At 44.6% G+C, this 24,849-nt stretch overlaps 1 protein-coding gene across 1 annotated transcript in view; it reads left to right on the top strand.

Moving 5' to 3' along the window:
* Nucleotides 1-24,517, top strand: part of CABP7 (calcium binding protein 7) — a 64,600-nt gene extending 40,083 nt beyond the window's left edge. The window contains exons 2-5 of the mRNA XM_048513840.1: nucleotides 10,620-10,763; nucleotides 18,554-18,666; nucleotides 23,610-23,763; nucleotides 24,507-24,517. Of these exons, the coding sequence (XP_048369797.1) occupies nucleotides 10,620-10,763; nucleotides 18,554-18,666; nucleotides 23,610-23,763; nucleotides 24,507-24,517 (422 nt within the window). The remainder of the gene's footprint in view (nucleotides 1-10,619; nucleotides 10,764-18,553; nucleotides 18,667-23,609; nucleotides 23,764-24,506) is intronic.
* Nucleotides 24,518-24,849: the final 332 nt, after the last annotated feature.

Consider the following 24,849-nt stretch of genomic DNA (forward strand, 5'->3'; position numbering starts at 1 on the left):
CACAGAGAAGCAGCTAACACGCTGATTAAAAGGGTAAAAGGTAAATGTTTATTAGGAACTACATTTAAGGTAGAAAAGAAGATAGCATGCTCCTTGCTACCTAGGAAGAGTCTCTGCAACAAACTTCCGAAAGGAAGAAGGGTATTAGATCCGAGAGTATCAGTCGAAGGACAGACAAGAGGTGTCACAAAAGGATGGACTAACATGATGGCCTTCTTTAGCTGATCACTTGCTCACCCCCTGCTGGGTCTTCTCAGTTCCTTTTCACGTTAGACATTGCTACATCTAACCATTACACAGGCTTGACTCCTGTACCATTCCACTGATATTCCTCTTCATCCATTTCTCACATGATACTCTACTGCAGAGTACACAATTCTTTGGGTACTCCCATAAGATCAGAAAAGTATTCACATAAGACCAGTTCCATTCAAGGACCAGAAAAATGCTCAAAGCAAGAGGAACACACTTCACAGTGGAGGATCTCCTCCACAACAAAGAGAATTGAGAGTGGAAAGAAGGTTATAGGATCCCAGCCCTGGAGTTTCAGTTAAAGAAATCCATGTGTCATTTGACTCTAAGAAATTGCTGGTTCCAGATGGTCAGGCAAGGTCATGCATGTGCTATGGTCACAGGACTGGCAATGAGTCCACCAGTCTTGTTTTCCACAGAGCCCCAGGGAAGTCTAGAGGCAGCGTGGCTGCATCCATACATCGATAGTGAGCTGTTATTGTGGTGTAGCAATTACTTGCAAATGGATTGTCTGGAATACACAGGACAATTTAATTGTAAACAATTGCAATAGTGTAATTATAGCACTATGACCAACAATGTGCATTCCATAAAAGAATCCATATTCTTTTTAAAAAATATATATTTTTAAATTTATTTTATACATATAAAAACACATACAGAAAAGGGAAAAGAAACCATACCTAATCTCCCCTCCCCTAGTATAATAATCATAATAGTTCAAAAAAAAACACCACATTTCAAGACATCACTACAAACATATATATGGTGACTTCCAGCTACCTCATTATAGCTCCGAATTCAAATCTCGTTTTGTGTTTATAGTTGTTATCAGCATTTCCTGCGCTTTTAGTCCTTCTTATAAAACTATTTTAGTCCAATCTGCTGTTTTCATTTAGATCTCAAATCCTGCTATTATTTCTCTGTTTGTATATGTGGTCAGTAGGTAGTCTGCAAAAGGTTCCCAATCTTTAAGGACATTGCCCATATTCTTGTCTCTTATAAACACTGTATTGCTGAAGCATTGTCTCTCCATACAGGAATTCAGGTACCGACTTGGTTCCACCCCACTGACGCTTCACGGATGCCCTCTCTGCAGTTGGCACGTTCTGCCGCTGCCCACTTGAGAGCATTTTTCCCCATTGTTGCTCCTGTCCTTTGGAATTGGCTTCCAAAAGTAGTCCAGACGGTCCGCAAAGCTGTTCTGTTTGAAAGGGCTTTTCTCTGAGGACCTGGACTGATAATTGTTTGTTGGCAGCTGTGTTCCATATGCAAACATTTCTGGTTTGCTAGTGTTTTTAAGGTGGTTACAGTTGGCTTTGGAAATGATATTTTGTTGTATGGCAAGCTGTGCTGGGCTTTGTGAGTAGGTAGGGTAGAAAGCTTGCAATAACAAATGAATGAGCAAATAAATATTGGCTTGCAAGTACGTCTTACTTCCTCCAGGTCTCACCATGGGTGGTTGCCGAAGGGTGCCAGATTCCTGGAACTAGTGCTGGATAGTCAACACGCCCACTCAAGTATTTTCCAAATGGTTCTGATTTGCCAACAATGAATTTGCTTTTGAGCACTACAGCAAAATTCCTCCTATTGCAGTGATTCTGTTTCAGGTTTAATGTTCCTATTTCTTTCAAATGGCCAATTTCTCCACTGCTTTATGCATTCTTTCCCCCCCCCCCCCCCCTTTGTTTATCCTTGCTTTTCTCTTCAGCAAAAGGAACGATGAAATGGAATGTGAGGTAGTTTAAGCCCCAGGCTGCAACACAGAAGATCCTTGTTCTAGCCTTGCCTCTCTGCACAGGTCACTTAATTGCTTTGAGACCTTTCGGTTGAACACATATCCTGCGCATGCACCCACTGTCATGAACTGCAACCGTTACCCTCCCTTTTTGCTTTGAGGGCTGCTCTTGAAAAATATTTGAAAACTTTCATTGGTGCATGTAGGGGTGAGCCCGCGAACCCAGCAAAACCGCAGATAGAGCGCATGGAATGCCTGTGCCAGCTGCAGCCTTCACGACACACGCGTATACCCCAACCCCCAGTCCCTCCCCGTGTGAGTCAGCTGCGGTCATGAGACGCCATCACGACTCACGGTCACCAGGTGTCCCAGACAAAGGGACAAAAGGGCTCTTGCCCCCAGGTAAGGATTCGACCCAGACGCGGACGCTTCCTCCTGCACATAGCAGCCCCATGAGATCATCCATCACATGATGATCTCCCGCTCTCCCGCTCTCCTGCTTTCCTGCCCATTCACCTCCTTTACACGCCCCCAGAGAAACCCTAATAAAAGGTGCCAGGGACTAGCACACGGCAGAGTTGCCAGGCCCACGGATCAGAGCTATCGGATCCAAGGACTGCGCTTCCTGCTGCTGGCTCTCTCCACCGGACAGATGTCGCCGCGTCACCAGCCCTCTCTTCCTACAGCGCCCATTGCGGGCCTAATTTCAGGCGCTGGGAATGCCACTTGTTTCAATGGGAGGTTGACTGGAGTAGAAGAAGAAGAGTTTGGATTTATACCCCCCACCCCCTTTCTCTACTGTAAGGAGACTCAAAGGGGCTGAAAAACTCCTTTCCCTTCCTTTCCCCACAATAACCACTTTGTGAGGTCGGTGGGGCTGAGAGAGTTCTGAACGATGACTAACCCAAGCAGAATTGGATTTGATTCCCCACTCCTCCACCTGAGTGGCAGAAGCTTATCTGGTGAACCAGATGTGTTTCCGCACTCCCACATTCCTGCTGGGTGACCTTGGGCTAGTCACAGTTCTCTCTGAACTCTCTCAACCTCACCTGGCTCACAAGGTGTCTGTTGTGGGGAAGGGAAGGAAAAGGAGCTTGTAAGCCACCTTGAGTCTCCTTACAGGAGAGAAAAGTGGGATATAAATCCAAACTCTTCTTCATCATTATCTTCTTCTTCTCCCCTGAACCCTTTCAGACATAATCTTCTGCCAATTCCTAAAGACTTTTTGGTTTCATCTGGCATTCCCTCATTCCATCTTTCCAGATTTTTAATTGTTGTTTTTATGTTTTTGTACATATATATTATATTGGTTTTAATTGTGTTCATGATGGGGTTTTTTGGGACTTAGTGGTTTTTAAGAACTGTTTTTATTATGTATATTTTAACTGTATGGCCCTCAATCTGAAACAGGTTGGTCCCATCTCTGGAGCTGGTGCAGCCCTGCATTGGCATGGATGCCCACCCTGCTGGCATAAGGGGCAAATGTAGCTGTGGGGGGGGGTATGACTTATCCTGGTAGGTGGGCAACATGCAGCTCTGCAGCAGCCAACCCGGAAGCCACCATTTGTGCCTACGTCCGCCGGCACAGAAAGCTGCATCGGCATGGTCAGGGGTGTTTTGGGGGCAGGACAGGGGGTGAAGCCAACCTTAGTTGTCTTCCACTGCCTGCTCAGCCCCTGGCCTTGGAGATATGCCACATTTTGTGGCATATCTAAGTTACTGGCTAGCCACAACTGGCTGGCCACGTCCTTCACATGGAGAAGGGTCCCAAAGACGGCAATGCGGTGGATACCTCCTGATGCCAAACGACAGTGAAGACAGCCCGAAACACCTGGAGGAGAACATTCGAGCAAGACCTGAAGGCACTGAATGTTGCATGGGAAGAGGCTGAAACACTCGCTCCAGGCCGGAACTGCTGGAGAGCACTTGTTGCCTGATATGCTACTTGGCATGGGAGGATCTATCTATCGATCTGAGTTTCCCCCATAGGGTATTCTGGGCGACAGGTTTTGTTTTGTTGAGGGTTTTTTGGAGAGGACGGTGCGGTGCTGGAGCAGTGCCATCCCTGCCCGCCCACTCTGGATTGGACTGGACTGGATTGTCAGCCTCCTTAATGAGGGCAGAAAGGCAGGGCATAAGTTCTGTAAATAAAGAAATAATAAAAGAAATAACAAATTTTGCTACTTACATTTTTAAGGGCAAAATTTCAAATTCAAGCTTGACATTTGAAAGTTCTAGTAGGGGAGTGTAGCTATTGTATACCCTTGACCGAAGAATGGTATACTCCTCCTATCTGGGATGGTTGTCCTCTTCCACTGAGCACACAGCTTCAGGAGGGACGTACATGGAGCACTGAGGGAGGGAGGGGACAGTGGACACCCACCTAACCAGCCAGATCAGCCAAATCAATCCTGGCAATCACTGAGGTGACAGATGTCGCAGCCAGATCGCCCTCACATTTGGAATTTGAAATAGGAGACCTTTAGATTTGGTGGCATCCCTAGATTGTTTTGAGAGGCAGCAAAATCTCCTAAACTGTCAGTTCTTAAATTCTGCAAAATACTTTTGTGTGCCAACTATCAATTACTATGAAATACCACAGGCTACCAGTATCAGATATTCAGTCTGCATTTGGCAAATATTTGAGTAGTCTGTGCTTGCAGTGGATAATTTGGGGGAACAAATTCAATCAAGCTTTTGCCTACAGCAAAACAGCACGGCAAGAGTTAAGGCAAAGACCTTGTGGTGTAGGTTGGCATGTTCCTCAGGAGCCAGGCACAATTTTTCTTATCGACATTTATGGTTATGGAAACAGTAATTGAGGGGAGTTATAGCGACGTGTTCAGTGGCCATGCCTGCATATTCTGCTACCCACGTGTCCAGGGTTCCAACGGCTAATGCAAACCAGGGTGGAGGGGGGATCCTTAGGGTACATCTCTTCTGATCCTTAGGGAGGAACCCCCTTCTTTCCTTAGTGACACTTTGACACATGAGGTCTGCAGGGAAAAGCTCCCCAGGCTGCTGAAAGAGGTATGGTGAGCAAAACATCAATCGCTTTTAAAGGTCTCAGAGAACAGTTACAGGTATGGCCAGAAAAAAATCTGAAAGGAGATTAAAGAGGCAGTTTTTGTGTGTTAGTGCAAATGGTAGCTTGCATCCAGTGCAAGAAGAAGAAGAAGAAGAAGAGTTTGGATTTATCTACCCCCTTTCTCTCCTGTAAGGAGACTCAAAGGGGCTTACAATCTTGTTTCCCTTACCCACCCCCAAACAACAAACGCCCTGTGAGGTGGGTGGGGCTGAAAGAGTTCCGAAAAGCTATGACAAGCCCAAGGTCACCTAGCTGTTGGAGTGCACGGGTTAATCTAGTTCCCCAGATAATCCTCCACAGCTCAAGTGGCAGAGCAGGGAATCAAACCTGGTTTTTCAGATTAGAGTGCACCTGCTGTTAACCTCTACATCACTGCTCTAGACCTTTCAATGTTCAGGATGGCCTTCCAATCCCTCACCCGGCACCTCCCTATGGCTTTGGAACCAGAAAAGAAGCTGATTAAGAATAGCTGTGAACTCTTAAGGGTACCAGTGCTGAAATTCCAAGTTCTCCCTGCTTCAGATAGACTGCCTGTTCAGAAGCAGCTGTACCAGGGGCGGGCGGGGGTTGGAAAGTGGTTTTGGCTAATTCTGCTCTCTATAGTCTCCTGTCCCTAATCTCTCCCCAGCAGTATTCATTAAATGACTGTGTTGTATTGCAGATGGTAGGCACAGAATTGACAAGACAACACAGCCCCTTTGCCTGACCTGCTGTCCTCAATAAGCCTCAAACATTTTGAAATTTTGAAAACAGGTTTAAAGATCCCACACTGCAAAAATGGCATTATGCAATCCCACACCATGTTCACAGCTGTGCTAAAATGGCTTTCTTTCTTGCATAATCTTTGGCTATTCAAGCACTTGTGGTTTGTCCTGCAGTGAGCCTAGATTTTTGGGGGGTCAGATTTTTGGTCGCATGCACGTTTCCCCCCCTTTCAAACTCACTGGGCTGCAGAACACGTAATCCAAGCAGTCTGTGACGGCAGCTAAAGTGTGACTTTTTCCCTGTCTGTGCAGGGAGAGTGAAGCTGATCAGGATCCTTTTGCCTTCCTTTGCTTTTCCGCTCTTCCCTGCCTTCCTGGCTGTCATTCTGTGAATTTTCCCTTTTTTAAAAAAAATTCTGTGTCGAATTGATGTTTCAATGCTTCACAGCCTCATGCTGCACTCTATACTTGATGCTCTGAAGATTGCCCCCCCCCCCCACACACACACACACCACAAAAGAACAAAAAGCTAAATGTTGTAAGTGTTGCAAGGGGGAACTGAGAGGTCAGAAGATGGTGCCCAGGAGGACGTTCAGGGAAACAGAAACGTACTCAATAGATTGTACAGCAACTGAAGATGTTTTCAAAACATTTCAGCCAGACAATCATTTTTAAAGGAGATTAATTTAAAACATTTTGAGGCTGAAAATAAAACATTTGGGGATTTAAACAGTGCAGAACTCCATGGAGGAAACATTTTATTTTCCACCCCAAAACGTTTAAAATCTATTGTATGGAAAAGAGATCTGAATACATGAGTATCAGTTGGTCACTTTTCCTGGATGACTTTGTATAATTAAGCTGTTTTCTGACAGGGAGGTGAAAAATTTGTTTGCAACATCTGACTTGATCTCATTGCCAATTTCCTGGAAAGAAACTGAGACCAACAAGTTTTACTGCCTATAAATTCAAACTGATGTTTAGCGGGTGCCAGGAATGAAAGCAGGGCATAACCTTAACAACCTCCTTGCCAAACTCCGGAGCATCTGCTGCAGAAATGGGATGCTGGATCCGATCCGATCCTAGGAGAGGAACAAAATGAGGTGGAAGTGCATTTGTTTTAAATTGGGCTAACTCATCACACTGAAACGTTGCAAGCTTTCAAAACCTGCTTCCCAATAGCATTGCACCTGGGCCAAATAATGCGGGTAGAAATGGTCTGCATTGCAGAAAAGGGCATTCAGAGCAAAAGCAAAATTAATTTATATTGGACAAGAGTGGGGGCAAGAAATCACAGGAGGGGGGAAACAATTTGGAAATCCTACCCGCCCCCTCTCTCCAAATTTCTTCTTCCCAGATTCTCCCATCTCCCCTTTCCAATCATGAACTGCCCTTCAGCTGCTCACAACATTTTGTGGCATAGCCAGCCCTTGTTGGGCCAATCATTTAAGGAAGGGGGGGGGGTGTGCTCTTAAACATTTGCCAAGTCTTTTCTTGCTTGTATGCATAGGGATCTCCTGATATGTAGACAGCCTCCCCTTATCTGTGTGTGGGCTGGTTTCAATGTTTTTGTAGTTGGCCCTTGGGTTAGCTGCTTTACTTTTAGATACAGCCTTGCCAGAAAGGGATATATAGTGCTAGGGACATAATGCAGTACACAGTATGTGTCAGACACAGATGCTCAACTGTACCTGGGGAATTAAGAAGACTTGCAGGCAGAGGTTTCTCCCTTTTCCCCAGTCTCCAGAATTTTTGCAGTCCTTCTCCCTAGTTGTTTGGATCCTCAACTCCTCCTTGCTTTATTCTTATTTTGTTTTGTTTGCCTACATCAACAAGATATGAGGCGTCCTGTTTGCAAAGCAAAAAACCACTTTATGAACTGTGCAAGTCCCAGCAGATCTGTTGCTGAGGGAACAGTCCGGTCCATGTCTGAGAGGCTTCAGAGACAATTACATCCTGTTTTGTAGCCAATTATATTAAAATATAGATCATGAAGAATTGGCCAGTATGTATACATTACTGAGTCCACTTATCATATATGCCAACTGTTTCGGTGTTCTATACCATTTTAATATTAGTTTCTTCTCCAATTCTGCATATTTCTCTATTTTTATCTTATTTATATTTTCTAGTTGTTTTATAAAATCTATGTCTTTTACTCCATCTTGCCATTTTTCCATTATAGCTCTTACCATAAATTCTTGATCTTCTATCATATATTTATATAAAACTCCTAGCATTTTTCCTTTCCTTTCATCGTATATTTTTATACAATTTTTCATTATACAATCTCCTTCTATCCTGGAAACTTTTACCTTTTCCCAAATTCCTCTTAGTATAGGCTGACCAGACGTCCCGCTTTTGGCGGGACAGTCCCACCTTTAAACAATTTGTCCCGTGTCCCGCGGGTTCTTCAAATTGTCCCGATTTTTGGGAGGCTGCCACACTGCCTTTTGGGGCACAAGGCAGTGCGGCAGCCTCCCGCGCGCACGGCCGCAGGAGCATGGCCTTCTGGGGCTTGCCATTTGCCGCCCTGTTACAGGGTGGCAAATGGCAAGCCCCAGAAGGCAAGGCCCTCTTGAGGCTGCGCCAAGATACAAAAAAGACTTACGCGCTATCTTGGCTTCGCCCCCCATCTCGGATCACAAAAGTGTCCATCTGGTCACCTTATCTTAGTACCAACCAGTTCTCGGTGCCTCCTTTTTTCAAAAAATGTGGAAACGTTATCAAATCTCTTTCATTATACAAATGTGCTACTTTTTGTAGTCCTTGTCTTTGTAGAGATCTTATTACTTGGCCTCCCTCCTTACCGACCGTGCTCCCTATCAGTGCCGTGTCCAGAATCCCTGGCATCCAAATCCCTTTCCGTTTCTCCCAAATCTCCGATATCACTTTTTGGGGGCCTATTAGTTTTTGTCTTTCTGTTTTTGAACAACTTGAATATATTCCAATATTCAGATTTATCTCATTTTCAAATTTAATCCATCTATCTTTTTTATCTATTTGAATTCCCATCAAACTTTTTATTTGAAATGCCTCATAATATTCTTGTAATTTTGGGATTCCCCAACCCATTAGATTTTTAGACACATAAACTATTCTATTCATCACCCTTGGTTTCTTTTGATTAAAAACCCATAATTTAATTTTCTTATCCCATTCTTCAAACTGTTTCTTCTTAATCTCTAATGGTAGAGTACAAAATAGATAGAAGAGTTTTGGCGTTATACACATTTTTAATGCCATAATTCTCCTAGAAATAGATAGTTTCTTCCCTTGCCAACACACTAGTATTTTCATACCCTGACCACCACCTAGGATGGTAAACATTAGTGGAAGTTTTTTTTCCCTTCTGCTGGCTACTGTACTCATCTTTTATGTGAATGTTTATCCTACATTACCTTAAGTAAGTACATTAACTATTATAGTTTTCTTGATTATCCGTTCCCCCTATAAATGTTTAATAGAATGTTTAATCTCACACTAGATCTGGAAGTTCATATTGCAGAACAGCTGACTCAAACACAAATTTACTGTGCTTACTGGGAGGCAGAAGGGAAGCTAAGGTACATTCTGAAATCTCGCCAAACAACAAAGGAGGGACAAGCATTTTTGCAGAGATAGATACCAGAAAATAGGGATTGTGCCTGGTAAATATTTTATTTAAAACCCTTTTTGCCACCTTTCCACCCAATTTAGGATCTTTAAAATGGTGAGCAGTCAAACACATTAAATCCAGTTCAATGACAATGTAAACACCAGTTTAAAAAACACATAAACAAAAAGGAGGGTAAGTAAGAAAATGTCAGACCCACTGGACAATGCTTCAATTGCTGGTGGAAGATAGTAATAGAGAGGGATAGATTAGGAATTACAGCCTCCCCTAGAATTACAGCTCATTTCCAGGATATAGAGATCAGTTTCCCTGGAGAAATCAGAGATTTCTACCGAGATCGGTTTCCCTGAGGTTTTGAAGGGCGGCGTCTATGGCAAGGTACCCCACTGAGGTCACTGTACTTCCCAGGCTTCACCCCCAAATCTCCAGCAGTTTCACAACAGGGATCTGGCAACTGTATCCCCTCATTCCCTGCCGGTGGCCGGGGGGACCTGGCAACCCTAGGACAGATGCCAGGTCACCTCCGCCGCTTCAAAACAAATGGATCACCTGGGGAGAAAATAGAGATAGCTGGCATCTAGCAAGCCATCTTTGAGAGCCAGCATGGTGTAGTGATTAAGAGCAGGTGCACTCTAATCTGAAGAACCGGGTTTGATTCCCCGCTCTGCCACTTGAGCTGTGGAGGCTTATCTGGTGAACCAGATTAGCTTGTGCAACACATGGCAGCTGGGTGACCTTAGGCCAGTCACAGTTCTTCAGATTCTCAGCCCCACCCACCTCACAGGGTGTATGTTGTGGGGGGGGGGAGGAAGAGAAAGGAGATTGTAAGCCCCTTTGAGTCTCTTTACAGGAGAGAAAGGGGGATATAAATCCAAATTATTCTTATTCTACTTCTTCTTTATCACAAAGTCCTTCAACCTGCTGAGACCAGATGAACCCTGTTGTTCCCCCAATTCAGCTGAAAGAAGCACATGTCTAGTTTCCCTTCTGTTAGGATTCACCCCAGTCCCAGCCATAAGCAAACTTTTCTTGGGCCTCTCTGAGAGGCTGGCAAACCTAATGCTTTCAGCATACCACCATCTGCAAGTTTGGTCTACCTCTTGTAGAGCCCAAGTTGATGCCAAAACTAATCCAAGATTAGTGGAGAGTCACGGACTTGTCATGGATTGAGAATCTCAAGCCCCTGTTGCCTAAATGACTCGCTCTTCTTTCTCCCCACAGAAATACGTGAGGCGTTCAAAGTCTTTGACCGGGATGGCAACGGCTTCATCTCCAAGCAGGAGCTAGGCACGGCAATGAGGTCCCTTGGCTACATGCCCAATGAGGTAGAGCTGGAAGTCATCATTCAGAGATTGGACATGGATGGTAAGGCTCTGGACTCTCCTTTTTTCTACTGTCTTCAAATCAATTCCCAATTCCCTCTTGTTGCGTTTTTTGCTGACTATGAAGCAGATTGGAGTGATTTGAGACAATGACTGGGTGTGTTTTGCCTCCTTTTGCAGCCTGGCTTACTTGCTTGAGCCGTCTGGACTGCTGCATATTCTACAAGGCACCTTAGTGTGGTTCCAGTCCCTACTGAGCCATGAAGGTCACTGGGTAATCTTGGGCCAATTGCTCTGTGTTTAGCCTGAAGTACCTGATGCAAGGATAAAAGGCTTTTGAAATCCATCTGAACTGAAATCCACATATTGCAATTAAGATGAAAAGAGTTAACAGTAATAATAAATACAGAATAAACATGTAGATATCCACACTTAACTGACAGAGAGTTGAATGGATCCATTTTGCTTTGCCAAAACTCCAAATGGGAATCTGCAAACCACTCCAGGCAAGCATAGAGAGGCCTACTTTTTTGCCATGCTTTTCTGTACCAAAGAAATGCACATATTCCTTATGTGCCAGTCAGGGGCATATCTACTGAAAATAACACATATGGTAACTCTGCACCTGCACATGGCATCGTCGCACCCCTCAAGTACCCAGGGCCTGGGAGTTGGTCCTACTGCTGGCTGGCTTGCACCTTGTTGCTGGCTCAGGACAGCGAGAGTCTCTCCCCAAAGTTCAGCTCGGGGGGGGGGGGGGCAGTGGCACAGGGCCACCTGTGGCTGAGCAACGCTGAGGGGCTGGACGGTGGGTGGAGCTGGAGCATGGTGAGTCCATGGATGGCATGGCTGCAGTGGGCAAGCAGGCAGACAGGGATGGCGCCCCACTTCAAGTGGCACCCAGAGCACGTGCCATACTTGCCATGCTTTTGATACGCCACTGGTGCCATCGGCATCTTGGCAGATTATAAAAGGCTTAATGCTTGGATGTCCCCCAAGTCACTCTTAAGTCTTCCATTGTATGCTTCAAGGCATGCAGTGAGAAGATTACCAGCTCTGGGTTAGATATTCCTGGAGATTGGGGGGTTAAAGCCTGGGAGGGCAGGATTTGGGGAAAGATCTCAGCAGGATATATTGCCATAAAGCCCACTCTCCAGGGCAGCTGATCTCTGAAGAGCAACAGGTATATTTCTATATGATCCTGTTGGCAGAGTAATGAGCAGAATTTGTGCACCACTATGATAGGAACAGTTATTTTTTTGCTAAAGACCAGCCTTTTTTACCTCAGAAATCATTAAACATAACAGAGCTTTACTTAAATTGAGAGAGAAATAGACTGTATACATAAGTAAAGTATCACTTATATACAGATATATTCACAGTTCATTGTTTGGTTACAATATCAAGCATTGTCTACAATATTAAGCATTTCAGTCAGAGACTTTTGGTTAACAGAACACATCTTTCCTCAGCAAGAGTCAGGGAGCAACTGTTTTCAACTGTCACCTTTAGAATGTCCTTAGAGATCTCCCAGAATTCTCTGCTGCTACATGCAAGCAAGGCTGTAAAATCCAACAATCTCTCTTGTCACCTAAAGATCAATTTTAATAGTAGGAGGTCTCCAGGTGCCACCTGGTGGTTGGCAACTCTAAACAGGATGTACATGTGGCAGTATTACCCTGTTCCCCAACATTCATGCACCAAAGCCATGCACAGGAGACGCTTCCCAGGTTAAACAACACCTGTGCGTTTCCAGAATGGACCCAGAACGTGAGCAAACATTCAACTGCCGAACTATAAAATACTGTGTTAACAATAATGTTGATTAAATGCAAAAGGACATTACCATCAAACACAAACCACAATTATCATCAAATTCAAATCCAATCACACTCTCAGCCATGAATATAATGATAACTTGATTGACAATATAATGATGATATCCTGGGTAGACACTTTTTTCATCAAACTATTGTGAAATAGACCTGGTGGATCATCAGGACACAATACATCAAATATATCAAAAGCTAGGAAGCAACTGCGCATCCTTAAACATGTGACACATTCCAAAGCAGAGAATGAAATGGATTCATTGGCAAATCCATCCATATCTATCTTCTGTCATAACAACCCTAGTTGTAATGGCATGTGCCCCAATCAGTTCATGAATAATCAATATTATTATTAATAAACCATTTTAAAGTCCTTTGGTTGGTTGTTCCAGCAATTTATACCCTACTTGTCTCCCCAAGTGGATCCCAAAGTACTAAACTCCTCTCCTCCATTTTACCTCACATAACCCTATGAGGTAGGTTAGGCTGAAAATGACTGGTCCAAGGGCATCTAGTGAGATTCCATGGCAGAGGGAGGATTCAGGCCTGCGCCTCCTAGGTCCTAGTCCAGTGATGGCGAACCTTTTCGAGACCGAGTGCCCAAGTTGCAACCCAAAACTCACTTATTTATTGCAAAGTGCCAACATGGCAATTTAACCTGAATACTGAGGTTTTAGTTTAGAAAAAACGGTTGGCTCCGAGGTGTGCGTTACTCGGGAGTAAGCTTGGTGGTAGTCAGTGGCTTTGCTTTGAAGCAACCATGCAACTCTTCCAATGGGTGAATCACGACCCTAGGAGGGTTTACTCAGAAGCAAGCCCCTTTGCCAGCAACTGAGCTTACCCCCAAGTAAAGGATCACGCTTTAGTTCTTCGCATGAAAATCAGTGGGGTTTAACAGCGCTTTACAGGGTCCCCCAAAACTAGGTCTTAGGTTTAATGCTTTAATGCTTTAGGTTTAATGCTTTAATGCTGAGCCTTTGGGGAGGGTGGTATATAAATATAATTAATTAATTGTTTGATTAATTGATTGATTGATTGATTAATTAATACTAATAATCGAGCCCAGCGGCCCAGGCCAGCCTAGATGTGTGTGGTCCTTGGGCGGGAAACGAATGCACGCATGCGCAGGCTGCCACGCACGCCGGTGCACCTCCTGCTAGACTGCTTCAAGTTCTGCGCGCTACTGCTGAGAGGAGGGGCGTAACTAAGGCAAAAATCACGTGGCAAAATCACCAATTAGTAACCCCCTCTCAGCACACACAAATAATTAGTAACCTATTCTTGGGAACCTGTGAGAACCTGCTGGATCCCACCTCTGCCTTAGTCTACTCTTGATCTGTTGGTACTTAATTCTTTTTTTAGGGTTAAGCTGGTCAATTTCCCCTCTTCTTGTTGGTGATTCTTAGCCTAGCCCAGAAATGCTTCTGGAAGCTGTCTGCAGCCAGCATTCTTACTGGGGCAGCGATTTGCTTGATCCTTCTAAAATCCTAATGAGGATATACCAAATGCTGTCAGATATTGGTGCATTTCGCACAGTTCATTGATAATGAGTGTAACTTATTATGAATGAACCCGTTTCCCCCTCTCCTCCTTCGCACATAAGAAGCTTACCTGTTCAGGAAGAAGCAGCAAACGCTGCATTCCCCCCCCCCCCCTTCCCAGGATACATATGTAGCTGCGGAGGCCTCTAGTGGACCTCTCGAGCCACACAGTACCCAGGCAAAAAAAGAAAACAAGAAAACAAAACTATCCCCCCCCCCCCCCCCCCCCCCCCGTCGCCTTCGTGCTTGGCAGTCTGGACCTTTGAATGGTGGGCAGCACGAGATTTCCCACCCACCCACCCGAGAATCTCCCCCACCCCCGAACTTGGCAGCCACCATTTGAGTGGGTTCTCAAGAATCCACTCACATGGCAGCTGCCATTGGCATCGACTCTTCAGAGAATCCACTCAAATAGTGGATGAAAAGGGGGGAATGGGACACTTCCTACTGCTGTCGTTTGCGTGGGCAAGCAGGAAACATTTGAAACCTGGGATTTTGCCAAAAAATATTGCTAGTTTAGTGATTTTTGTAACACCCAGGTTGAAATAAATATCACAGTCGGAGTCCGTTTTGCGGGAGAGACCTGTGCAAAGATCTTCCCCTAAATAGGATATTTTTCTTCCTCAGCCCATTATATTTGTGCTGTGCAGAATCCACCATTAAGTGCCAACATGCCATTGTTGTGAGTTGTCAAATACTGAAATCAAATACCATCAATGTCCGACATTCAAGCATATGGAGAATAATTAAGATTACAAATTCACATTTTGAACAGAACTTTTACAAGCAAGCTTGCTTTTGCTCTAATATGTGGCAACTTCTATATGGATTCTTTCTTTTTTTTAAAAAAAAAGGGCATCTACAGTGAATTGAGGGGTGTGTTGTCAAAGGCTTTCACGGCTGGAATCACTGGAGTGTTGTGGGGTTTCCGGGTTGTATGGCCATGTTCCAATAGCATTTTCTCTTGACATTTCGCCTGCATCTGTGGCTGGCATCTTCTGAAGATGCCAGCCACAGATGCAGGCGAAATGTCAGGAGAAAACACTACTGGAACATGATCATACCGCCCAGAAAACCCACAACACGCCAATTGAGAGGTGCACCAGACATACATCTTCTTAATCATCCTGATTCATGTCAATAGTACAGGTGGGCTTCTGAATCTTGAACTGCCTTCCTATTAATGTATTTAATTTATAGTCCGCCTTTCTCACTGAGATAACTTGGATAACAACTAAAAACAATATTGCAAGAACAGTATTATATGTACAACCAACAATTGTTCCATAATGATTGTAAACAAAATTAGAGAACTCACTAAAACACAGTGAAGTACAAACAATAAAGCAGAAATTACAAGACTGGAGAACAGTGCAGTGGCACATTATATTACATATAATAAACAACATAATGCTGGGTTACAGGATTAGAAAACAAAGCAATAAACATAATGTATACAGTGATGACTGCTTTAAATTCCACTGATGTTAACTACAACCTTATTCACTTTATAAATATGCCCTTCTAAATAATTCCACTTTAAGCATTCTGTGGAATAAGAGGACGGCGGGAGCCTTCCTGACCTTGTCTGGCTTGCTGTTCCACTGTGTGGGAGTCACAACCGAGAGCACTTAGATGTGGGCAGTTGACTGCCTTGCCCATTTGCAAGGTGGCACCTTTTGTACTCTTTGCCTGGATGAGTAGAGCTGCTGCAGTGAATCATATCGAGAAAAGGCATCTGCCCCAAGTAGAATAACTACCCAAACTGCATCCCTCTGTCATGGTAATATGAATATGCAAGAAGGAAGCATTTTTGCTTCTACTTTCCCCGCCTCTTCTGCTCCACCATCCCTTTGGCCCTTTCCTCACATGCAGAATAATGCACTTTCAATCCACTTTGCAGCTGGATTTTACTGTTCAGAACAGCAAAATCCACTTTCAAACAATTGTGAAAGTGGATCGGAAGTGCATTATTCTGCATGTGCGGAAGGGTGCTCAGCCTCAGAGGTACCACTGTGGTAATGTTGCTATCCTGCCCTCATGCATCCAGCCTTATGAGCACCCTCTGTTAATGTGCCTTCAATATGATCACTGCCGGAGCTATAACAGTTTTCATATCTCCGGCTAAAGCAAATATTTGCCTTTGAGAAAGAATCTCATCCTGGCACTATAAAAATGAGGTGATCAATAAAATACAGGTCGTGAATTGACCTTACTGGGGCTGTTCAGACTGAGGGGTTTTTTTTCTCTGCAGAGGCACTATAGGAGTTGGCGGGGGGAATGAACATCCTGATTTGATGGAGCCAAAGTGGTGGCCTGTTGGGCTTGGGTTCTGAGCTCACAGAAGAGGCGGGGAAAGGCCCCTGCACAGTTTTGGGTAGCACATGTCTCAGCTCAGAAGCTTGCAAGACAAGGAAGGGATTGGAAGGGATTGTTGAATTTGAGACTTTTCCAAAATTATCTTTTCCCCAATACTTTTCTTTTGGGGCGTTTTGAATTACCTGATTTGCAAAACTATTAAGGTTGAGGGTTTTTTTTATTTCCAAATGTGCAGAGCACTGCATATGTACAATTTGCTACACCTCTTGATTCCTTCTGTTCCAGTATATATTTACTCCACTCCTCCCTTGCTTTTATCCTAGAAGATTGGCTCCATAGCAGTTGACAGCAATTAAAAGCTAATACAAATACTCATTAGAATAAATCATTAGTGAAGTCTTGGTTCAGACCCCATGGAATGGTGCCTGGCTGCTGCCTGCTCTTCTTCTGGATTAAATTATTGCAGTTGGGAGCTGGGAAGAGAGGCGCTGTCGGCTGCAGCCAGATCCAGACAGTGGCGTGCTGCTAATGGGGTCATGGGATATCCCATATTCCTGAGCACATGCTTTTTCATCACATGGGGGGGGGGGCACATGATGAAACAGCACATGCCCACTGCCAAGCCCACCCCCGGCCTACCTGCAGGCCAGCTCCTGCCATCCCCAGAGCCTGTGGAGGAGTGGGGAATCAAACCCAGTTCTCCAGATTAACCACTATACCATGCTGGCTCTTCTCAGTGGGGTTACTCCACTTCCTGGATATTCTTTGTATTGAAAGGAGGTGATAGCCATCTTAGGGAACAAGAAACTTGATAGCAAAAAGTTTTTCCTTGACCCCTTAAAAAAAGAAGCCCAAATGTAGGTAGAACTGCCACCAGATAAACTGTGGAGGCGTATCTGGTGAACTAGATTAGTCTGTGCACTCCAACACATGCCAGCTGGGTGACCTTGGGGTAGTCACAGTTCTTTGGAGCTCTCTCAGCCCTACCTACCTCACTGGAGAGAAAGGGGGATATAAATCCAAGTCTTCTTCTTCTTCTTCTTCTTCTTCTTCTTCTTCTTCTTCTTCTTCTTCTTCTTCTTCTTCTTCTTCTTCTTCTTCTTCTTCTTCTTCTTCTTCTTCTTCTTCTTCTTCTTCTTCTTCTTCTTCTTCTTCTTCTTCTTCTTCTTCTTCTTCTTCTTCATTAGCAGCAGTTGAAGTGATTGGATTTCCAAGGAGGGCATCCGCTTTGCAACTGAATGTCTCCCACTCAAACTGGGAGAGTTAATAGGTCTACAAGTGGCGGTCAAGCCCCACCGAACTCCATCCTGAACCAGGAGAGTGACAGCATTTTGCATAATCAGTTGCTGCCGCTGCCGCCGCTGCCGTTTCTGGGGAAGCCTCGCTCTCAGTGACAGATGAACAAAGCGATCCGTGGAACAGAGATAATTAACTCCGGCATCCCCAAATAATTATCTGATATGCTTGCTGGATCACCAGGGTAGATGTAAGAGTCCCAGAGGGAGGCTGCAGACCCATCTCATTTCCCAGGTTATTGACTTCCTTCCCCAATGGTAGACTGTGAGCTGGCTCCCCTAATGGGCTTCTTAATCTTTGAAGCCTGTTCCCTTGAGGAGTGATGGGGGGGGGGGGGAGGCATTTGTTTTGAGCACTAGAATGTGAACATCTCTGACTGTCTGTGTGTCCTAATACGTCCTTATTTCTTTCAAATGGTGCACCCTCCCACTGCCTTTACATCCTGAGACCAGTTCATCAGCTAGAACACACAGGTGTCAAACTTGTGGCCCTCCAGATGTTATGGACTGCAGTTCCCTGGCAGGGGATGATGGGAACTGTAGTCCATAACATCTGGAGCACTGCGAGTTTGACACCTATGAGCTAGGAGATCCTTGGTCCAAACAACACTGAATTTCTAAAATGGGAATATGTTGAGACTGATCAGAACACTGGAAGGGGCTGGGGCGCAGTGGAAGAGCCTCCCCTTGCCATGCAAAAGGTCCCAGGTTCAGTCCCGGGCATCTCAAGTTAAAAAGATTTACTAACACACAGCCCGAAAAACCCACGATGACTAGCTGATGCTATGTTTATCCGTATTGCATCTCTGACTTCTTTTCACTGTTGGTGGTGTCAATTATTTCCAGGGGATGGACAGGTGGACTTTGAGGAGTTTGTGACGTTACTGGGCCCCAAGCTTTCCGCTTCTGGCATCCCTGAGAAGTTTCATGGCACTGATTTTGATACTGTGTTCTGGAAGGTAAGGAGGCATCAGCCCATTCGTCCTCTCTTCTAGGTTTTGCAGTGGATGTGTAGGGAACAAGCATGGACACTGTTTTGGAAAGGAAGGGAGGTAACAGTTCGTCCACTTTGTGTTTTCCAGTATGCCCCCTTCCACACATGAAGAATAATTTACTTTCAATCCACTTTCAATACACTTTGCAGTTGGATTTTATTGTGCGGAATAGCAAAATCCACTTGCAAATTGTGAAAGTGGATTGAAAGTGCATTATTTTGCATGTGCAGAAGGGGCCTATGTGTGATTATTCCTTCAGCATGCATCTATATTTGTGTCCAGCCAGGTCATTGGTTCTAGTTTGTGACTATTGTTGCAGACAACTGACTGAACATGTTACACAGGCTGGAACCACTGGCGTAATGCCCATTGGGCAAGGTGGGCAGCTGCCCAGGGCATCACCTTGTGGGGGGCATCAAAATGCTGGGTTCGTTTTTGGGTATTTTAGTGGTTTTCCATTTTCGGCCTGCAGGGGGCGCAGTTTTTAGGCTAGTGGCACCAAAATTTCAGGGTATCATCAGGAGACAGTCCTTATGCTACCCCCCAGGTTTGGTGAGGTTTGGTTCAGGCAGCCCAAAGTTATGGACCCCCAAAAGGTGTGCCCCTATCCCCCATTGTTTCCAATGGGAGCTAATAGGACATGGGGGTTCAGTTTTGAGGGTCCATAACTTTGGCCCCCCTGAACCAAACTGCACCAAACTTGGGGGGTTTCATTAGGGCAGTCTCCTGATGAGACCCCGAAAGTTTTGAGACTGTGCCTTCAGAAATGTGCCCCCCACAGCCTGCAACCCCCATTGACAGCAATGCAGAAAACTCAATGCAGAACAAAGATTCTTGGGCAAATTTCTAGGATGTTCCTGCAGGGGGTTCATTTTTTAATGTATCGCCACCAAAATTTCAGGGTATCATCTGGAGATGATGGCACCCCCCAAGTTTGGTGCAGTTTGGTTCAGGGGGTCCAAAGTTATGGACCCTCAAAGGGTAGCCCCCATCTCCTTAGCAAAGAATGGGGGATGGGACACCCCCTTTGAGGGTCCATAACTTTGGACCCCCTAAACCAAACTGCACCAAACTTTGGGGGTACCATAAGGACAGTTTCCAGATGATACCCTGGTGCGATACATCCAAAAAATGCACCCCCTGCAGGAACATCCCAGAATTTTGCCCAATAATCTTTGTTCTGCATTGAGTTTTCTGTATTGCTGTCCATGGGGGTTGCAGGCTGGGGGGGGGGACATTTCTGAAGGCACAGTCTCAAAACATTTAGGGTCTCATCAGGAGACTGCCCTGATAATACCCCCCAGGTTTGGTGCAGTTTGGTTCAGGGGGGCCAAAGTTATGGACCCTCAAAACTGTAGCCCCCATCTCCTATTAGCTCCCATTGGAAACAATGGGGGATGGGGCACCCCCTTTGGGAGTCCATAACTTTGGACTCCTTGAACCAAACCTCATCAGACTTGGGGAGTAGCATAAGAACAGTATCCTGATGATATGCTGAAATTTTGGTGCTGATATGTCTTAAAATTCACCGCCTGCAGGCACCAATGTCCTGGTGCAAAAAAAATTTGGTCGTGGTGGAGTGGCCGCCCAGGGGGGTGGGCATCCAACTCAGGTTTTGCCCAGGGCTACAGTTTGCCCAGGGCTGCCTCATTACGCCCCTGGCTGCAACAAAAGGATGCTGCTGCCTTCCTTCATGCTTTGGTGACGACTGGATCGGACTGCTGTAACGTGATTACATGAACCTGCACTTGAGGATGCTCTCAAAACGTTGGTAGTTCAAAATGCTGTTCTAAGAATCAGCACTTTGCCGTGAGAATTATACTATGTTTCTAGGCACCATTTCAGCGGTGGGTTTTTAACCTTTAAAGCCCTACATCCGAGGTCTTCAACTTATGACTCTACAGCCAAATGTGGCTCAGTACAGAACTCAATATGACTGTTCAAAAAAGAAAATCCATGAGGTCAGGTGTATTGGAGGGGTAGGTAGTTTGCTAAAATAACCAAAAAGTGAAGTTACGGCCAGCAAAGGTTTTGATGGGACCAAAGGGTTAGAGATCATATCCCAAAAGAGAAGTGATAGAGATGAACAGTTGCCAGTAATTCAAGGTGAACTGTGCATAGATTCACACCAGTCCATTAAAACGATTGTATTGATACTCCAGTGCTATATTTGTTACTTACCGTGAGACATCGTATGTGCTGCCTTCCTAATAAAGGACTAACAACAACCAGTGTTTGAGCTGCAGATTCTTCACAGTGTATTAACGGACAGATCAATTATCAATAATATTTCATTTACTGCCCTGGCCCCTGCCTGGTGGAACACACTTCCATCAGCTGCGTGGGCCCTGCGGGATCTTAGTGATTTCCGCAGGGCCGGTAAGACTGAATTGTTCCACCGGGCTTTTAAGGAGGCCAGCCGTGGATTGGATGCCCCCATGTTGTGTGCCATACTATCATCGCCATTACCAATGTGACATCTTTTCGGTATTGTCTGTCCCCTCCCGGCCTTGGGATCGGGCGCCATCATCAGTATCATCTTTATTGGGTTTAGAATGCTGCTATCTTATATTGAGTTGAGTTATGAATTTTAATTATTTGTTCATTATTTATTGTGCACTATTGTTTTTAGTTGTTGTTCTGTTGTACACCGCCCAGAGCCCTTTGGGGGTGAGCGGTTTATCAAATTTAATATATTATTATTATTATTATTATTATTATTATTATTATTATTATTATTATTATAGTTTCAGTAATGCAAATGGGTTTTCTTATGGGCTCTGTGTTGAGTGCTTGCTCTAATCTTTAATTATAAAAGCTTGCTGACCCCTGTCCTAAATCGGGTGTGAGCCTAAATGTGGCCTATAATGAATTTCCCTATAGAAATATTTTTACGGTGTCAGATCCCATCTCGGAGGAATGCAAGACTGGCATCTGCTCGTCACAAGACCTTTTCAGTGGCTGCTCTAACGTCATGGAATTCGCTCCTTGGGACGCTCAGTTGCCCTCTTCTTTTCCTCCTTTCCATGGGCAGATAAAGGCTGTTCTCTGCGCTAGACGTTAAACAGATAATAAGATGTAAAAATTTCAAGATTAAAAAGTTTAATTAATTCAATTTCAAATTAAAAGCACATCTAAAGATTCCAATTAGCAGCTGACTCAGAGCGGCATCTGGCTGGTTCTCATAGCATTAAAATTCTTCAGTCCTGGGAGGAAAAGCCAAGGGGACGCCACCTAGAAGCCGCCATTCAGCACCTGTTAGCCGGGGCTAATATCTTGAGAATGGGCTGACATGAAAGAGTGAATACTTAATACTGCATTTTAGAAATGCTCCTTTAGGGACCAACTATCAAAAAAGCCAGATAGAAATGGAAAACATACATGACTGGTAAGAACTGAGATTTTTCTGTTCTTTGGACTTTACTGTGTTTTGATTATATTATCGCTGTTGTTGCTGTTTTCTATGTTGTCAACTGTTTCCATAAAGAAATGGTGTACAGGAAAATAAAAGAGAGATGCATGCTGAAGGAGCAAACGGAGGAAAAGGAAATAAGGGAGGTAGCTGCAGCAGTAATTGGATAACTGGTTGCCCGCTGTGTGAGGCAGGATGCTGGATTAGGTGGAGCACTGGTCTGATCCAGCAAGGGTTTTCTTATGTTCTTAAATAATTGCATGACCTTCACAAATGAAAACTGAGACATCCTTGCTTAAAATATTATTGTTTTCATCCTGAGAATGTTGCCCAAACGCTCCTTTACCCATTAAATATCACTGTCTGAAGGCCTCTATCAGCTGGATTTTTTAACTCAGTCCACTGACTAAAAAACCAAAATAGGTTTATTCTTCATGTTAAAGGTATATTGTAAAAACAGTACTGTTATGGCCGAAAGTGAACCTCAGTCACTGCGGCATATGAAATACCAGACTATGTAGCAATCAGAGCCTCGGGTTGCCAGCTCTGGGTTGGCAAATACCTGGAGATTTTGGGGGCGGAGTTTGGGGAGGGGGGAGTTTGGGGAGGGGAGGGTATAATGCTCCCCTCCCCACAGTCCATTATCCAAAGCAGTGACTTTCTCCAGGGAACTGAATTTGATCATCTGGACATGAATTATATTAGCCGAAGATCTCCAGGTACTATCTGGAGATTGGCAAACCTATCAATGTTTTAGTTCTCATGAACAACCAGAGATGTTTCTGGGAAAAATGTTGCCTGGTGCAAAATCTGAGTTTTCCGCCCCCCTCCCCACCCATATGGGCGGCCACCCTCCCCCACCATGACCAAACACCAGGTCTTGAAGTCAGTGTATAGACCTGGGAGAGGGAAGAGGAGGAGGAGGAGGGCTGTGGGGGGCAATTTTCCACCCCCCATGTGACTAAATGGCCGCAGCCTGGGGATATTTGATCTCCAAATGTCCCCTGGGCCCTTGTGCACAACATTGGTTCTTCCTATCACTTCTGGTCAAGCAGGTTTGCAGGGTTTTAACCAGTACAAAAGTTAGAACTTTGGGGGGGGGGGGGTGAGAAGGAACATACCACAAACGTATCAGTCTTTCGATACATGTGTGTGTGTGTGTGTGTCCTCTGTTTCTAGCCTCTTGAAGGAGAAAAAGCCACAAATATGCCACAGTATGTTTTCCCATGTTCTATCTCTGTCTGTTTCTCTTCCTGTTTGGCAGAAGAGAGGAAAAGGGAACTTGTAAGCAGCAGCCATAGCGCTACACTTTATGTTAAGAAATCACAGTGCAGTGCTGTGAGTTCAGGACTTTGGTCCCAGTGCTGAACTGCCAGTATGTTCAGAGCTAAGTTATTATAAGCATGTGTGCCCTGGCTCAGTTGACTTCCTGTATAATGGCATCTAATCACCTGACATACACCCCACACACACTTGATTTCTTCCTCCTGTGCAGTGTGACATGCAAAAGCTGACAGTGGATGAGTTGAAGCGACTGCTTTACGACACCTTCTGCGAACACCTCTCCATGAAAGACATCGAGAACATCATAATGACTGAGGAAGAGAGCCACATGGGGACCGCCGAGGAGTGTCCGGTGGATGTGGAAAGTGAGTCAACCTTTGTTCTATCTCACTGGATTCAAAATCATGACACCAGAGTGCTGGGCACATTCTCACTATGACTCCAGGACAGTTATTCAGAAAAAAGTGACTGCAGGGTAAGGACATCTTAGGCAGGATTCAACCCTATATATGCAAAAGCCTGGGTTTGACCTCAAAGCTATAGAGAAGGTATGCTCTTGGTAAACTAGATGCCCAAGAGGGCAAATTACATACTTGTGCCAAACAGGGATCCTCCAGTGGGCAGTGGGCACACAGTGTTTAAGAAGAGATTCCCTCCCTTATTTATTTCAGGTTTTTTTTAATGCCACCTCTTCAGGAAACCTGCTCAAGGTGAATCATAAAATAAAAATAAATCATTTACCCTATTAAAACAAACAACTATGCAGGGTAGATATGCTTAGTGGGTGGGTTCAAACCTTTATGGCAGCAAAAGGAATCCACTGAGAAGTGGACTTCTTCAGGCATGAAAGGAAGCATTCAGAGACCATAGAAACTAGTGGGAAATACTGCACCATGAGGAGAAAAATTAAATTAGGCCACTGTCAAGGAAGTCTAAATATCCTGTATCAGTCTTGACCCAATGAATATTTTTAGTGCATCATTGCTGGGTCAGGACGTTGGCCCTCTTGTAGACATTCGTTTGTGGACCTATTGACTTCAGGGAAGAAAGTTAAGACCAGACTGTGCCTGGATTCTACTCTACTCTCTGTTTCTTTTTTTCCCTGAAGCTTTTAACTAGGGCTTAATCTCTTCCATTGTTTGTAAAGTCTGATTCTCGTCCGAGGCCTGAGGATTAATTAATCTGCCAAAAGTTTTTTTGTTTGGAGGTTTATTGGCTGGTTTTTACTGTTGGTTGATTTTCATGTTTTTATTATTTTGGTCATTCATTTTCTGTGCCTCCACAAGCAGGTCTCTGGAGAGGCCAAGTATAAATAAATAAATGAATAAATCCAACAAATTCTTCTGTTGGAACATACCCAATATGACCAATCCATCTCCTCTTGCCTTCTCCTTCTCTTACATATTCATTTGTGTAACACATTTGTATCCCACCTTTTGATCTAAGTCTTT

This window comes from Sphaerodactylus townsendi, linkage group LG13 (genome assembly GCF_021028975.2).
Source record: "Sphaerodactylus townsendi isolate TG3544 linkage group LG13, MPM_Stown_v2.3, whole genome shotgun sequence".
NCBI lineage: Eukaryota > Metazoa > Chordata > Lepidosauria > Squamata > Sphaerodactylidae > Sphaerodactylus > Sphaerodactylus townsendi.